The 17,600-nt window shown below is 42.5% G+C and overlaps 1 protein-coding gene across 6 annotated transcripts in view; it reads right to left on the bottom strand.

The window, feature by feature from the left end:
- The window catches only part of LOC106560340 (CMP-N-acetylneuraminate-beta-1,4-galactoside alpha-2,3-sialyltransferase), an 86,042-nt gene that overhangs the window by 56,224 nt on the left and 12,218 nt on the right, over positions 1-17,600 (bottom strand). For 5 of the 6 annotated variants that reach the window (XM_014123173.2, XM_014123174.2, XM_045687742.1 and 2 more), the window contains exon 3: positions 1,536-1,578. In XM_014123173.2, the coding sequence (XP_013978648.2) occupies positions 1,536-1,578 (43 nt within the window). Of the gene's footprint in view, positions 1-1,535; positions 1,579-1,907; positions 3,960-17,600 lie in introns of those variants that run through there. The other variant, XM_045687741.1, reaches the window with a different exon arrangement.

The following is a 17,600-nucleotide window of genomic DNA, read 5'->3' as shown; positions in this document are numbered from 1 at the left end:
TAATTGGTGAAAACTCAGAAGTAACAAGTCTTTCGCCATAAAGGGAGGGAAGCTTTGTTTATTTTACGTAGGCTCTCACCTCTCTCCGTTGAGTCAGTGAAACACAAATAAAACCTTTCAACAGACTACGTATCTACGTATCTATCCACGGGCCAGTGTGTGTGGGGGAGAGACAACCTGTTGATTGTGGAATGTATACTGGTGGAAAGAATCCCTCACATATCACCATATCTGCATCCAAAATGGCACCCTATTCCCTATATAGTGCACTACTTTTGAACAGAGCCCTACAAGCCCTGGTCAACAGTCGTGCACCACATACGGTGCCATTTGGGACGTGTCCCAGGAGTTGCAGTATCCCTACGTTTCCAGCAAGCTAAAGATAACCCCAAGAGGCCCCTAAAATGATTCAGACTTAGAGATGACTCGGGTTGACGATGTAAAATGGTTTCTAGTCGAGGTGGGGCTGGTCGTTGGTGAGGGCACCAGTTGTTGACAGATCGTTCGTTAAGAAAACGGAAAACAGTTCACCTCACAGGGAAAGGTTACATTCCAAATGGCAGCCTATTCCCTTTATAGTGCACTACTTCTGACCGAAGCCGTATGAGCCCTAGTCAACAGTAGTGGTATAAAGGGAATAGGGTGCCATTTGGGAAGCAGCCAGAAGGCCTGGTTCACATTTTTAGTACCACACACATTGGTATTAATTACTGCTCTGAACAGCCGCTTTTAACCTCCTCATTAATAACCTGATGAGCCTATGGCTTAGTCAAATAAACAGAGAGGCTATTGGACGAGCAGCCAGAGGAACTTGATCAGGAAAGGTAGGGCCCAGCACCATAGCATTGTAATACTGTAAAATATTACACTTTTGAGTACAAACACTTTTAGTATTCAAGGGTTTTTATTTATTTTTACTATTTTTTACAATGCAGAATAATAGTGAAGATATCCAAACTATGAAATAACATATGGAATCATGTAGTAACCAAAAAAGTGCTAAACAAATCAAAATATATTTTATATTTGAGATTCTTCAAAGTAGCCACCATTTGCCTTGATGACAGCTTTGCACACTCACACTCCCTACTGCCTCTGATCTAGCAGACTCACTAAACACAAATACTGCATTTGTACATGATGTCTGAGTGTTCGTAAACATACATCTAAAAAATAACATTGTGCCATTTGATTTGCTTAATATAAGAAATTTTATGTATAGCATTTACTTTTAGTTTGTACTTTTATTCAAGTATGACAATTGAGTACTTTTCCCACCACTGTACTTAAGTACATTTAAAACCAGTTACCTTCAGATTTTTACTCAAGTAGTTAAGTGAAAAATAGACAAAATATCCTTATATTGAAGACTTTTTGCAAATCCAATCAGTTTTGCCCAGTGAGATGGTCTTAAGAGTTTGACGACTGTTGAGGTTACCCAAAACATACATGAAGGTCATGTAGCCAAAACACAAAGCAATGTGAAGGGGTAAAGCACAATACTGGATAAGATAATGAATTAAGGGACTACTTACAGATTACCACCCAGCTTCAGCAAGAATCCCTGTTTGTCATACACTAGATTGGTAGAGAGAAAGAGAGAGATTAAGTATATCGTTGATAATGAGAGAACAAGGAACAAAATGAAACACTGCAAAACAATTGAATACAAACTAAAACAAAATTAGTTTAGTAATCAATGGTTACTCTGATATTCATTTGTGCGGCAGTTATGGATCATCTATAGACGAGTACCAAGATCTGTAGGTACCATAAAGCTTAAAATAACAACTACAATCTGTAAAGTGGAAGACAATAAGACAACATTTAATTTTGTGGAACTTTCTGTTGCAGCCTGGGTCATAGGACACGCCATAGACCATGAGGCAGTAGTTATTCCTACTTACGATGTGGACACATTGTCATCTTCATGAAAACATGTCTGTCTGTCTGCAATCATTATATCATATCAGAGGTCACAGTAGCTGTCCTTTAATCTGGCAATGACTGTTTCCTCTTTGCCCTTTAGATACAGGCCTGCTACATGACTTCATGAGATTGGAATAGTAAAACAATGGTGGATGAAACAGGACAGCATGCAGGGCATCATATTTGCTCTTCTCAATGGTCTGGCTGGCAGAAGTAGCAGGGCTAGCCAAAATATGTCTCGATAAATTACTTTATGTCATTTAGTTTAACTGATTTACTGATGTCAGGATAACCTAACCTCAAACAAAGCTTCCTCCATTCACAATACCAGGTTTAAAACAATTCTTGTTTTGAACCCAACATTTCCTGTAAAACAGAAGTAAACAGAGGGATTGTTCAAGCTTGTATTTGAAAAACAGCAGAGCACAACAATAAACAACACAAAGGGGGACAGATCTTTAACATTTGCCGGGCAGAGTTAAATGAAATTGAGACCAGATCTATGGCCTCTCATTATTACTCCAGTTACTATCCAGCTCTTTCATGGTGCTGCTATCTGCCTGCTGAAGCAGAGAACTCAGTAGGCACCGCTGCTTAAATGGAAATTAAGCATAAAGAAAAAGAGAAGACAGCCAGTCGACGGACTTCAAGAACACAGAAGATAAAGCTGTAAGTTGATATCTGGCTGTGGGAGACTAGACCACAGTGTGTTTATGTGTGCGGGGGAGGGGGGTGTCCTCTGGTGAGGTCCATGGAGGGCTGATGGGATTGGGAAGTTTCTGTGAAGTGTGGTGGGTTGGTTGGGGAGCAAATGAGGAGGTGCTTGATATTATTGCTGGGCTGAGAGAGGTTTGTTTGAGCAGTAGTTCCCTGACAGGAAAGCAGCAAGCCTCATCTAGTCAGCTCTAGATTCTGGGTTCTAGATTCTGGGTTCTAGATTCTGGAAGTCAGAAGAGCCCATGGGTCCTGCTCTTACAAAGACATCATATCTCCTCACTGCAAGGTAGATTTTTGTCAACTATAGGGGTTTCGTACGTCACATTTTTATTTCCTCTGGCAAGGTCATTTATAAGGTTGAATGATCCACATTGTCATTTTACATTATGAAATTAAAAAGAAGACTGATTCTCAAAGGACAGTGAATAATTCACAGATTAAAAGTGAAGTTTTACATACTGAATGACATTTTACATTTTCAGCCATTATTTTCCTATAAGAATAACACATGTAGATATAAGATAATTGTCTTTGTAAGATATGCTGTATTTCAGTAGGTGGACATGCTGTAGAAGCTTGAATGATAGTTCACAGTGTTGGGAGGTGATGTATTTCAATAAATGAAACGTATAGATTGAATAGTACAGTGACCAATATTATCATCTGATAAGACAGGTATACTATTTACAGCAGTTGTCATCAATTCTAGATGAAGGTGTTTGTTCACGAAGTCTAAGAACACCTGAAAGTGAGTACCATGAAAAAGCCAGGCTGTTTTAAAATGCACATGAGTTCCTAAGATCTACAAAACCTCCCAACATGGATTCCTGCTTTATTAACCTGAATCCATACTCCCTGAGTGAAATAATCGTCCCACGAAGAAAAAACTATCCAGGTCTGTCTATGAAACACAAGGGTTAAGTTACGCCTTAAGGTTGTAAGTATTCAGTTAGATCACGCTGGACAAGCGTCTGTCCAAGGGAATACCAAATCAAATCAAATCCATTTTTATTCGTCACATACACAGTTTACAGCAGGTCCAAAAAGGTGCAGCAAAAAGCTTGTGTGCTCCCTCAACATTACAGTACCATAGAATTGGTCCGCCCATCACAGAACATTGACTTGAATGGGAATGTCTGTTCCAGTAATTCTATGGGGAATACTGTGCGAAAACAGGTGGTTGATTGAGTAGTGTTAGTCATAGGGTTTGATATAAACAACAAGCCATATTAACCACTGCCCTCATCATTTCCACTTACACTACCAACACCCTCTCTCACAAGACCACATCCATCTCCTGTTCTGTTGCTACTAGGCAGCTAGGCTAGGCAGCTAGGCTAGGCAGCTAGGCTAGGCAGCTAGGCTAGGCAGCTAGGCTAGGCAGCTAGGCTAGGCAGCTAGGCTAGGCAGCTAGGCTAGGCAGCTAGGCTAGGCAGCTAGGCTAGGCTCTACCACCACCAACATCATCATTCACTGCCGGCCTAACTGGATTAAAACTCCAACTGGGTAATGTGTTGCTAGTAAGTAGGACCACATTGCAAATCTTGAGATAAAGCAACAACCCTGAATAAAAATAAACTTGTTTCAGCTGTGAAAGGCTTAGATCAACACGACACTGAGTGTTTGTTGTTCAGACTAGGAGAAACAGATGACACAATGATTAAATGGAGAAGTAATTCTATCAAGTTTACACAGTTGAAAGGCTCGGTTTGAGGGTTTGGTTTGCACATCATTGGACATTCAGGAGTCCAAACAAGTGATTAATACACATTCAGCCTAGTCCAAACAACTTTTCTTACTATGGCAATGCCACCACCTCGTTAACAGAAAACATACCACAGTAGATCATAGTTTTCATAACAAAAGAACCATACCATAGTTAGACTACAGTTTTCATAACAAATGTAAAATCTTCTTGTTTTAAAGATGTTGGTTCTGGCTACATGGCCATATGTACGGGTAAACAAAACATCTCCCAAGATAGGCTAGAACAGAGACCTAGCCGTCTAACTTTCTGAGTCACGATCAAAATCATTCTAATCAATTCAACTTAATTTCAATTTAAGGGACTTTATTGGCATGGGAAACATGTTAACATTGCGTGAAATAGATAATAAACAAAAGTGAAATAAACAATAGAAAATGTACAGTAAACATTATACTCACAAAAGTTCCAAAATAAAGACATTTCAAATGTCATATTATGTCTATATGCAGTGCTGTAATGATGTGCAAATAGTACAAAAAGGAAAATAAATATAGGTTGTATTTACAATGGTGTTTGTTCTTCACTGGTTGCCCTTTTCTTGTGGCAACAGGGCACAAATGTTGCTGCTGTGATTGCACACTGTGGTATTTCACCCAACAAATATGGGAGTTTATCAAAATGGGATTTGTTTTCAAATTCTTTGTGGGTCTGTGTAATCTGAGGGGAATATGTGTCTCTAATATGGTCATACATTTGGCAGGAGGTTAGGAAGTGCAGCTCAGTTTCCACGTCATTTTGTGGGCAGTGTGCACATAGCCTGTCTTCTCTTGGGAGCCATGTCTGCCTTTGGCGGCCTTTCTCAATAGCAAGGCTATGCTCACTGAGTCTGTACATACTCCAAGATTTCCTTAATTTTGGGTCAGTCAGTGGTCAGGTATTATGCCACTGTGTACTCTCGGTTTAGCATTCCAGTTTGCTCAGTTTTTTTGTACATTCTTTCCAATGTGTGAAGTTATTATATTTTTGTTTTCTCGTGATTTGTTTGGGTCTAATTGTGTTGCTGTCCTGGGGCTCTGTGGGGTCTGTTTGTGTTTGTGAACAGAGCCCCAGGACCAGCTTGCTTAGGGGACTCTTCTCCAGGCTCATTTCTCTGTAGGTGATGGCTTTGTTATGGAAGGTTTGGGAATCGCTTCCTTTTAGGTAGTTGTAGAATTTTCCCGCTCTTTTATGGATTTTGATAATTAGCGGGTATCAGCCTAATTCTGCTATGCATGCATTATTTGGTGTTTTGCAGAATTTGCAGAATTCTGCATGCTGTAATGTCTGCGTCCAACTCACACTCCCAAACACTTAGATCCCTGGAACACAGCCCACTTTCCAGCTCACTCTCCAGATCCCAATCACCGGAATTCGAATCACCTGTTCACACACCTGCATATCATCATCCCACACTATTTAGTTCAGTTCCTTGCACCCCATTACTGTGAGGTATTGTTTGTTTTTGAGACACTTTTTCGGAGCGCTGTTTTTTCCCGTCCATGATAGGTTTTGCCTGCCTCACTCACAACGCCTTTTGCCTATTCCCTGCCTGTACTGTTGCCATTTGTGGACCTACCGTGTATGACCTTCTGCCTGCCCCTGGACCCAGCTACCTGCCTACTCCTAAGGTTCCTTTCATTAAAAACCTGCTGCGCTCTGTGCTTGAAACCAGCTCTCTGTCTCCCTCGTGTTCATTACACATGCTGAGTCTCAATTTGTTTGTCCCATTTTGTGAATTCTTGGTTGGTGAGCGGACCCCAGACCTCACAACCATAAAGGGCAATGGGTTCTATAACTGATTCAAGTATTTTTTGCCAGATTCTAATTGGTATGTTGAATTTTATGTTCCTTTCGATGGCATAGAAGATCCTTCTTGCCTTGTCTATCAGATTGTTCACAGCTTTGTGGAAGTTACCTGTGGCGCTGATGTTTAGGCTGAGGTATGTTTAGTTTTTTGTGTGCTCTAGGGCAACTATGTCTAGATGGTATTTGGATTTGTGGTCCTGGCATCTGGACCTTTTTTGGAACACCAACATTTTTTTTCTTACTTCGATTTCCTGTCAGGGCCCAGGTCTGACAATCTGTGCAGAATATCTAGGTGCTGCTGTAGGCCCTCCTTGGTTGGGGACAGAAGCACCATATCATCACTAAACAGTAGACATTTGACTTCAGATTCTAGTTGGGTGAGGCCGGGTGCTGCAGACTGTTCTAGTGCCCTTGCCAATTCATTGATATATATGTTGAAGAGGGTGGGGCTTAAGCTGCATCCCTGTCTCACCCCTTGGCCCTGTGGAAAGAAATGTGTTTTTTGCCAGTTTTAACCTCACACTTGTTTGTGTACATGGATTTTAAATTATCTATGTTTTCCCCAAACACCACTCTCCATCAATTTGTATAGCAGACCCTCATGCCAAATTGAGTCTAAAGCTTTTTTGAAGTTGTCACGTCCTGACCATAGTAAGATGTTATTTTCTATGGTAGAGTAGGTCAGGGCGTGACACGGGGGTGTTTGTCCGTTTTTGTATTTCTATGTTTAGTTTCTAGTTTCTAGGTTGGGTTTTGTTTGGCATTACCTCCAATTAGAGGCAGCCGGTTGTCATTGGCTCTAATTGGAGGCCATATTAAAGTTGATGTTTGTCCCACTTGTGTTTTCTGGGTGACTATATTTTGAGTAGTGTGTTTTCTTCTCTGCGTCACGGTTTGTTGTTTTTGTGTTTTCAAGTATTTAACCTGTTAGGGCTAGGGGGCAGTATTGACACGGCTGGATAAAAAACGTACCCGATTTAATCTGGTTACTACTCCTGCCCAGTAACTAGAATATGCATATAAGTATTGGCTTTGGATAGAAAACACTCCAAAGTTTCTAAAACTGTTTGAATGGTGTCTGTGAGTATAACAGAACTCAAATGGCAGGTCAAAACCTGAGAAGATTCTGTACAGGAAGTACCCTGTCTGACCATTTCTTGGCCTTCTTTGCCATCTCTATCCATTACAAAGGATCTCTGCTGTTACGTGACACTTCCTACGGCTCACATGGGCTCTCAGAAGGCGGCAAAAAGCTGAATCGTGGCTTTGCAGGCTCTGGCTGAAAAAAAGTAGCGTGTTTGGGTAGTGGCTGGTTACAGTACTGTGAGACTCAGGCACGTGCCCGCGTCGACCGAATGCTTTGTTTTCTTTCCTCTGTTTACCTAAATGGAGATTCCCGGTCGGAATATTATCGCTTTTTTACGAGAAAAATGGCATAAAAATGGATTTTAAACAGCGGTTGACATGCTTCGAAGTACGGTAATGGAATATTTAGAATTTTTTTGTCACAAATTGCGCCATGCTCGTGACCCTGATTTACCATTTCGGATAGTGTCTGGAATGCACAAACAAAACGCCGCTATTTGGATATAACGATGGATTATTTTGGACCAAACCAACATTTGTTATTGAAGTAGCAGTCCTGGGAGTGCATTCTGACGAAGACAACGAAGGTAATCAAACTTTTGTAATAGTAAATCTGACTTTGGTCAGGGCTAAACTTGGTGGGTGTCTAAATGGCTAGCCGTGATGGCAGGGCTATCTACTGAGAATATTGCAAAATGTGCTTTCACCAAAAAGCTATTTTAAAATCGGACACCTCGATTGCACAAAGGAGTTCTGTATCTATAATTCTTAAAATAATTGTTATGTTTTTTGTGAACGTTTATCGTGAGTAATTTAGTACATTGTTAGTAAATTCCCCGGAAGTTTGCGGGGGGTATGCTAGTTCTGAACGTCACATGCTAATGTAAAAAGCTGGTTTTTGATATAAATATGAACTTGATTGAACAAAACATGCATGTATTGTATAACATAATGTCCTAGGTGTGTCATCTGATGAAGATCATCAAAGGTTAGTGCTGCATTTAGCTGTCTTCTGGGTTTTTGTGACATTATATGCTAGCTTGAAAAATGGGTGTCTGATTATTTCTGGCTGGGTACTCTGCTGACATAATCTAATGTTTTGCTTTCGTTGTAAAGCCTTTTTGAAATCGGACAGTGTGGTTAGATGAACCAGCCATTTTCCAAGCAAAGACATGTCAATAAAACCCAAAACACAGCTAAATGAAGCACTAACCTTTGACAATCTTCATCAGATGACACTCCTAGGACATTATGTTACACAATACATGTATGTTTTGTTCGATAAAGTTCATATTTATATCCAAAAACAGCATTTTACATTGGCACGTGATGTTCAGAAAATGTATTCCCACTAAAACGTCTGGTGAATGTGCACATCAATTTACAAAAATACTCATCATAAACGTTGACAAAATATATAACAATTATTTTAAGAATTATAGATAGACTACCCCTGGATGCAACCGCTGTGTCAGATTTTAAAATAGCTTTACGGAGAAAGCACATTTTTCAATATTCTGAGTACATAGCTCAGCCATCACGGTGAGCTATTCAGACACCTGCCAAGTTCGGGGCAACCTAAACTCAGAATTAGTATTAGAAATATTCTCTTACCTTTGCTGATCTTCGTCAGAATACACTCCCAGGACTGCTACTTCCACAATAAATGTTGTTTTTGTTCGAAATAATCCATATTTATGTACAAATACCTCCGTTTTGTTCGTGCGTACAGATCACTTATCCAAAGGCATAACGCGCGAGCACGGAACCAGAGACGAAAAGTCTCGGCTTCCAGGGGTGTAGCCGCGGCACTATAGTGGCGTGCCAGCGCCTCAGGCTTGACCTTCTTGGATACCTGTCGGTGCTGCGGAAATGAAGTGGCCCGGGTCTTACTGAACCCCTCCCGGAGGTCCTGGTACTCCGCGGACCTGGCGGAGAGGTCCGGGGCAATTTCCAAGCACCCAGGAAGACATCCTGGGGCAGGTAGAGCTGACTTCAGGAAATGAGTGTGGCAGGACGGGCTCCAGTCCACGATGGCACCAATAGTCCAGTCAATGGAGGGATTGTGTCGTTGGAGCCAAGAAAATCCCAATACCACGGAAATCTGTGGAGACTCAACCAGCAGGAATTGGATCGTCTTGCTGTGGTTCCAACACTCATAGGTTGACGGGGGTGGTCTGGTGGTTGACCCATCCAGCGCTCATACACCCATGGGAATGGAGAGGGGTTGAGTGTAGAACTCCACCGCATAGTCTGCCACACTGAGGGTGTCCTTCCGAAGCTGGAGTAACTTCCGGGCAGCCTCTCTCCTGGACACCGGAGCCTCGAAAACTTTTGTCACCTCCGCCACGAATACCTCCAGACTGAGGCAGACGGCGGATTCTTGCTCCCACACCGCCGTGGCCAGGCAAGTGCCCTCCCGGACATGAGCGTAATAATGTACGCTATCTTCGAGTGGTCCGAGGGGAACGAAGAAGGCTGTAGCTCAAAAAAGAGGGAGCACTGGGAGAGAAAGGCCCGGCAGGTTCTGGAGTCTCCATCGTAGCGCTCTGGGAGGGGTAAGCGGGGTGATGGCGCTGCTACCAGCCGGGTTACAGAGGGGCTGGGAGGTTACCGTCGTGGTAGGCAACCCACGGAATTGCTCCTGCAATGCGTCCAAGGCTAGGTCATGACGTTCGGCCACAGCCTGGAACCCTTCCATCAGACCGCGAAGAAACTCCTCGTGCCTACCAATGGTGGCTCCTTGGGAGGAGATGGCGTTGCGGAGCTGGTCCAAGTCTGCTGGGTCAGTGATGGCTAGTTCATACTATCAGGTATCATGGTAAGACCCAAGTGCAGCCTGTGTGAAGTAACAATGTTTAACATAACAACAGGGGCACGCAAACGACAGGTCAAGGCAGGCAGGGGTCGATAATCAAGAGTAGGAGCAAAGTACAGGACAGCAGGCAGGCTCAGGGTCAGGCAGAGTGGTAAGGCAGACGGGCTCGGAGTCAAGACAGGCAAGGGTCAAAACCAGGAGGGTGAGAAAAGAGAAACAGGACACCGCAGGAGCTGAGACAAAAAACGCTGATTGGCTTGAACAAACAAGACGAACTGGCACAGACAGACAGAAAACACAGGTATAAATACCCAGACGATAAGTGGGGAAGATGGGCGACACCTGAAGGGGGTGGAGACAAGCACAAGGACAGGTGAAACAGATCAGGGCGTGACAGTTTTTGCATTCTTCATCAAACCATTTGTCATTGTTGTTCATATTCTTAGGTTGTCTGCTTGAAATGTTTAGATTTGATATAGAAGCTGAGAGGTGAAATATACGGTTTAGGTTTTCTACTGCCAAGTTTACACCTTCATTATTCCATTGAAACCTTTTATCCAGGAAATTGTCTAGAAGGGATTGAATTTGTTGTTGCCTAAATGTTTTTTGGTAGGTTTCCACACCATTTTCCTTCCATTTATAGCATTTCTTAATATTATTCAGTTCCTTCAGCTTTGATGCCTCATGATTGAGCATAGCTCTGTTCAAGTAGAGTGTGATTTTGCTGTGATCTGATAGGGGTGTCAGTGGACTGACTGTGAATGCTCTAAGAGACTCTGGGTTGAGGTCAGTGATAAAGTAGTCTACAGTACTACTGCCAAGAGATGAGCTATAGGTGTACCTACCATAGGAGTCCCCTCGAAGCCTACCATTGACTATGTACATACCCAGCATCCAACAGAGCTGCAGGAGTTGTGACCCGTTTTTGTTGGTTATGTTGTCATAGTTGTGTCTAGGGGGGCATATGGGGGAGGGAATGCTGTCACCTCCAGGTAGGTTTTTGTCCCCCGGTGTGCTGAGGGTGTCAGGTTATTGTACAGTTCTGGCATTTAGGTAGCCACAGACTAGTACATGTCCCTGGGCCTGAAAATTGTTGATCTCCGCCTCTAGGATGGAGAAGCTGTCATCGTTAAAGTATGGGGAGTCTATTGGGGGGATATAGGTAACACACAAGGACATTTTACATGAGGACATTTTTCTCTGTTGAGATAATGTCCTCACTAATTTCTAGCCAGACGTAAAATGTTCCTGTTTTTTTAATAGAGCAGACCTAACCCACTCTATACCAAATTAGCATACCTCCTGAGTCTCTTCTCTGTTTCACACCTGGTAGTTTGGTGTATGGGACTTCCAGCTCTCTGTAACCTAGAGGGGAACCAGCAGGTCCGTCTCCTTTATACCATGTTTCTTGTAGGATGACACTGTCTGTATTTCCAATTTCTTTGATGAAGTCTGGGTCTCATATGGGGGGGGGGCCTATATAGGGTGTGGCCAGGGTTTGCTTGGGGTGGTCTTAGCTGGTAGGGGTGTGGCTGGTGATGCTGTGGTCTGGGTGTAGGTCCTCTTGGCGTGGGTTCTCTCGGTGCAGGTCCTTCGGGAGGAGGTCTTGCTGGTCTGAGAGGGGGTCTCGGTGGTCTGGGCGGGGTGTCCGTTGCTCTGTTGCTCCTGTGTGAGGTGCTGGGGCTACGGTTGAGGGTGAAGTCCTTCAGGGTTCTGACAAAAATTGGGATTGCTGCCTTGTAGAGGTGGACCTGGTCGACAAGGCTTTTCCAAGTTCAGGGTGGAGTGGTGGGCCAGGTAGACATTAGGTTTTGAGGCACAGTTTCGCAAAATGCTTGCATTCACCCGCTGTATGGTGGCAGAGTGAAAGTCTGTTCGTGGTAGCAGGGTGGAGAAGAAGTATTTTCAATCACTCCCTTGAGTGCTGTTGCCATCCTTTCCTGCTGGGCCCTCAGGCCATTTGTGCCCATGTGAATTATGATGTTGCTGGGGGACCCTAGTCTGTCCTCTGACAACAGTTCCAGGGCTTGCCTAGTGTTTATCTCTGACACGCAACCATTACACGTTGGGGCCAAGAATTCACTCAAGACTTAGAAGCCTAAATTACGTTTAGTTGATTTAGAACCTCACATAACATGATGACCTGGCAGTGATTGTGGCCTGGCTTGGAATGTGGCCTAGTAGTGGGTTGTAGAACAAGCTGCTAGAACAAAATAGGGGTTGGCGTACATGTACCATAAAATCAGGAGAGGGATTGTGAGGTTGTCGAGTTGCTCTCACAAGATCTGTTGTTTGAGGAAGTTAGGCTACAGCTGGGTCAGCCTGCTCAACTTTGTTTCTTTGGCTTGTCTGCCAAAAAGCTTAAAGACTCGGAGAAAGGTTAAATGCACTCATCTCTAAACGTTTACTTCGTTTTTACATAATGGTCTATTTTCAAATCAAGCCTGGACTCAGGTTGGCTAAGAACAGGCAGCTGTCCAGAATTACGCTCGGCTCCGCCATCCCTTTAATGAAACACAATCTTCATCTGTGAAGATCGGTGAACAAACATCTCTCCAAAATTGCTAGCAAATGCTGATATGCCTGAGGTACAAGAATAATTTTCTGCTTTGAAATGTGTATTTTCACAGAACTTGAGTGCTAGTTGACAGACTGAGAGGAGGGGGAAAATAGAATGAAAGAGAAGAGTATTGTTGTTCTTGTTTCTCATGTAGCCTAAACATGTAACTTTAAAAACGACCATGGAGGTATAGGGTGTCCTTAAAAATGAAACTCAACAAAACAGTTAATGTTTTAATGCTCTATACCTGTGTAGTAACGCTGTACTACTTACTGTATGTTGTTAGCCTATTCCTGTAATTGCATAGGAATAAAGTTGAACCATTGTTTTATTACACAGAAAAGCTCAGGCTGGAATAATATTATTTAACGGTATAATCATTATTTGAAAATGAGCCTTGCCAAAGAGAAAATTTAGGTTGAGGTAAAGACATGACCAGGGCCCTGGTCAAAAGTAGTGCAATATATAGGGAATAGGGTGCCATTTGGGATGTACACACAGTCATTTTGTGTTTACTGAGCCAAGTGAAGCATTGACAGGTTTGTGTACGGTAACCCCCAGAATGTCTTCATTGGAGAATGTGACGGTACAAATGAACGACAGGTGAAAGACAGCAAAGAGAAAACATTGCCCTGTACCACCAACAGTACCAACTAGAAACTTTACAATAAAGACACCCAGGTTATGTTCAGTGGAGCACACCAAAGCAAAATATTTTCCAACAGCTTTTTAACCCTGAGACAAATGTCATTGAATGGTTCAGTGAATCAAGTTGAATCTGTTTGAAGCTAGATATAGTATCTGCAGAAAGTATTCACACCCCTTGACTTTTTCCAAATTTTATTGTGTTACAGACTATATTTAAAATTGATCAAATGTTATATTTTGTGTCACTGGCATATACATAATACCTCTTAATGTCAAAGTGAAATTATGATTTAAGACATTTTTACAAATTAATAAAAAATTAAAATCTGAAATGTCTTGAGTCAATAAGTATTCAACCTCTTTGTTATGGCAAGCCTAAATTAGTTCAGGAGTAAACATGTGCTTAACAAATCACATAATACGTTGCATTGACTCTGTGTACAATAATAGTGTATTTTTACATGATTTTTGAATGACTACCTCATCTCTGTACCCCACACATACAATTATCCGTTAGGTCCCTTAGTCGAGCAGTGAACTTCAAACACAGATTCAACCACAAAGACCAGGAAGGCTTACCAATGCCTTGCAAAGAAGGGCACCTATTGGTAGAGGGGTAAAAATAAAAAAACAGACTGAATATCCCTTTGAGCTTGGTGAAGTTATTAATTACACTTTGGCTGATGTATCAATACACCCAGTCACTACAAAGATACAGGCATTCTTCTTAATTCAGTTGCCGGACAGGAAGAAAACCACTCAGGGATTTCACCATGAGGCCAATGGGGAATCTAAAACAGTTGCAGAGTTCAATGGCTGTGATAGGAGAAAAGTGAGGATGGAGCAACAACATTGTAGTTACTCCACAATACTAACCTAAATGACAGAGTGAAAAGAAGGAAGCCTGTACAGAATAAAATTTTTCCAAAACATGCACCCTATTTGCAATAAGGCACTAAAGTAAAACAAAAACAAAAATGTGGCAAATACATTCACTTTATGTCCTGAATACAAAGCGTTATGTTTGGGAAAAATCCAACACAAGACATCACTGAGAACCACTTCATATTTTCAAGCATGGTGGTGGCTGCATCATGTTATGGGTATCCTTGTCAAAGGCAAGGACTAAGGAGTTTTCTTAAGGATACAAATAAACAGAATAGAGCTAAACACAGGCAAAATCCTTGAGGAAAACCTGGTTCAGTCTGCTTTCCAACCAACACTGGAAGACAAATTCACCTTTCAGCAGGACAATAACCGAAAACACAAGGCCAAATATATACTTATCAAGATGATCCTGAGTGGCTTAGTTACAGTTTTGATTTAAATTGTCTTGAAAATCAATTGCAAGACTTGAAAATGACTGTCTAGAAATGATCAACAAACAACATGACAGAGCTTGAATATTTTTTTAAAGAATATTGTGCAAATATTGTACAATCCAGGTGTGCAAAGCATGTATTGACTCTGGGGGTGAATACTTCTGTAATCAAGATACTGTATATTACTGAAAGCGCAGACTGAAAGCGTGAACCACCGCATTTAACCATGGCATTTAACCATGGCAAAGTGACTGGGAATACGGCAGAATACAGTGTAGTTATTCACTCAGTAAAGCAATCAAACAGACAAAGTGTCAGTATAGAGACAAAGTGGAGTCGCAATTCAATGGCTCAGACACGAGACATATGTGGCAGGGTCTACAGACAATCACGGATTACATAAGGAAAACCAGCCACGTCACGGACACCGACGTCTTGCTCCCGGACAAGCTAAATATCTTCTTTGCCCGCTTTGAGGTTAATACAGTGCCACCGACGCGGCCCGCTCCCAAGGTCTGTGGGCTCTCGTTCTCCATGGCGACGTGAGTAAGGCATTTAAGCGCGTTAACCTTCCCAAGGCTGCCGGCCCAGACGACATCCCGAGCCGCGTCCTCAGAGCATGCGCAGACCAGCTGGCTGGAGTGTTTATGGACAATCCCTCCCTATCCCAGTCTGCTGTCCCCACTTGCTTCAAGATGTCTGCCATTGTTCCTGTACCCAAGAAAGCAAAGGTAACTGAACTAAATGACTATCGCCCTGTAGCACTGACTTATGTCATCATGAAGTGCTTTGAGAGGCTAGTTAAGGATCATGTCACCTCCACCTTACCTGACACCATAGACCCACTTCAATTTGCTTACCACCCCAATAGATCCACAAACGATGCAATCGCCATCACACTGTACACTGCACTATCCCATCTGGACAAGCGGAATACCTACGTCAGAATGCTGTTCATTGACTCTAGCTCAGTTTTCAACACCATGGTACCCTCGAAGCTCATCAATAAGCTCGAAGCCCTGGGTCTGAACCCCGCCCTGTGCAACTGGGTCCTGGACTTCCTTGATGGGCCATTCCAAGGTGGTGAAGGCAGGAAACAACACCTACGCTTTGATGAATCTCAACACAGGGGCCCCTCAAGGGTGTGTGCTCAGCCCCCTCCTGTACTCCCTGTTCACCCATGACTGGGTGGCTACGCATGCCTACAACTCAATCATCAAGTTTGCAGATGACACAACAGTAGTAAGCCTGATTACCAACAATGACGAGACAGCCTACAGGGAGGAGGTAAGGGCCCTGGCAGAGTGGTGCCAGAAAAATAACCTCTCCCTCAACGTCAACAAAACAAATGAGCTGATCGTGGACTTCAGGAAACAGTGGAGAGAAGCATGGCGAAGGTGGAAAGTTTCAAGTTCCTCGTCGTACATATCACTGACAATCTGAAATGGTCCACCCACACAGACAGTGTGATGACGAAGGCCATCAGACTGTTAAATAGCCATCACTAGGCAGCTTCCACACAGTTACTCAATCCTGCACCTTAGAGGCTGCTGCCCTATATACGTAGACATGGAATCACTGGCCACTTTAACCTCTTACATCTAGACGTTCCGCTAGCGGAACACCTGCTCCAATATCCAATGATAGGCGTGGCGCGAATTACTAATTCCTCAAAAATACAAAAACTTCCATTTTTCAAACATATGACTATTTTACAGCATTTTAAAGACAAGACTGTCCTTTATCTAACCACACTGTCCGATTTCAAAAAGGCTTTACAGCGAAAGCAAAACATTAGATTATGTCAGCAGAGTACCCAGCCAGAAATAATCAGACACCCATTTTTCAAGCTAGCATATAATGTCACAAAAAACAAAACCACAGCTAAATGCAGCACTAACCTTTGATGATCTTCATCAGATGACACACCTAGGACATTATGTTATACAATACATGCATGTTTTGTTCAATCAAGTTCATATTTATATCAAAAAACAGCTTTTTACATTAGCATGTGACGTTCAGAACTAGCAAACCTCCGGTGAATTTACTAAATTACTCACGATAAACGTTCACAAAAAACATAACAATTATTTTAAGAATTATAGATACAGAACTCCTTTGTGCAATCGAGGTGTCCGATTTTAAAATAGCTTTTCGGTGAAAGCACATTTTGCAATATTCTGAGTAGATAGCCCAGCCATCACGGCTAGCTATTTAGACACCCACCAAGTTTAGCCCTGACCAAACTCCGATTTACTATTAGAAAAGTTTGATTACCTTTGGTGTTCTTCATCAGAATGCACTCCCAGGACTGCTACTTCAATAACAAATGTTGGTTTGGTTCAAAATAATCCATTGTTATATCCAAATAGCGGCGTTTTGTTCGTGCGTTCAAGACACTATCCGAAGTGTAAATAAGGGTCACGAGCACGGCGCATTTCGTGACAAAAAATGTCTAAATATTCCATTACCGTACTTCGAAGCATGTCAACCGCTGTTTAAAATCAATTTTTATGCCATTTTTCTCGTAAAAAAAGCGATAATATTCCGACCGGGAAAGCGTGTATACGTACAAAGAGAGAGAAAATAAAAGCATGGCTCGTGCACGAGCCTGAGACTCACAGTACTGTGACCAGCCACTATCCAAACGCGCTACTTTTTTTCAGCCAGAGCCTGCAAAGCCACGATTCAGCTTTTTGCCGCCTTCTGAGAGCCCATGGGAGCCGTAGGAAGTGTCACGTAACAGCAGAGATCCCCTGTATTGGATAGAGATAATCAAGAAGTGCAAGAAATGGTCAGACAGGGCACTTCCTGTAAGGAATCTTCTCAGGTTTTGGCCTGCCAAATGAGTTCTGTTATACTCACAGACACCATTCAAACAGTTTTAGAAACTTTTGAGTGTTTTCTATCCAAAGCTAATAATTATATGCATATTCTAGTTTCTGGGCAGGAGTAATAATCAGA

The sequence above is a fragment of the Salmo salar genome, chromosome ssa10 (genome assembly GCF_905237065.1).
Source record: "Salmo salar chromosome ssa10, Ssal_v3.1, whole genome shotgun sequence".
Classification (NCBI taxonomy): Eukaryota; Metazoa; Chordata; class Actinopteri; order Salmoniformes; family Salmonidae; genus Salmo; species Salmo salar.
Note: the sequence above shows the minus strand (reverse complement) of the source record. Positions and strands in the feature narration are given on the sequence as shown.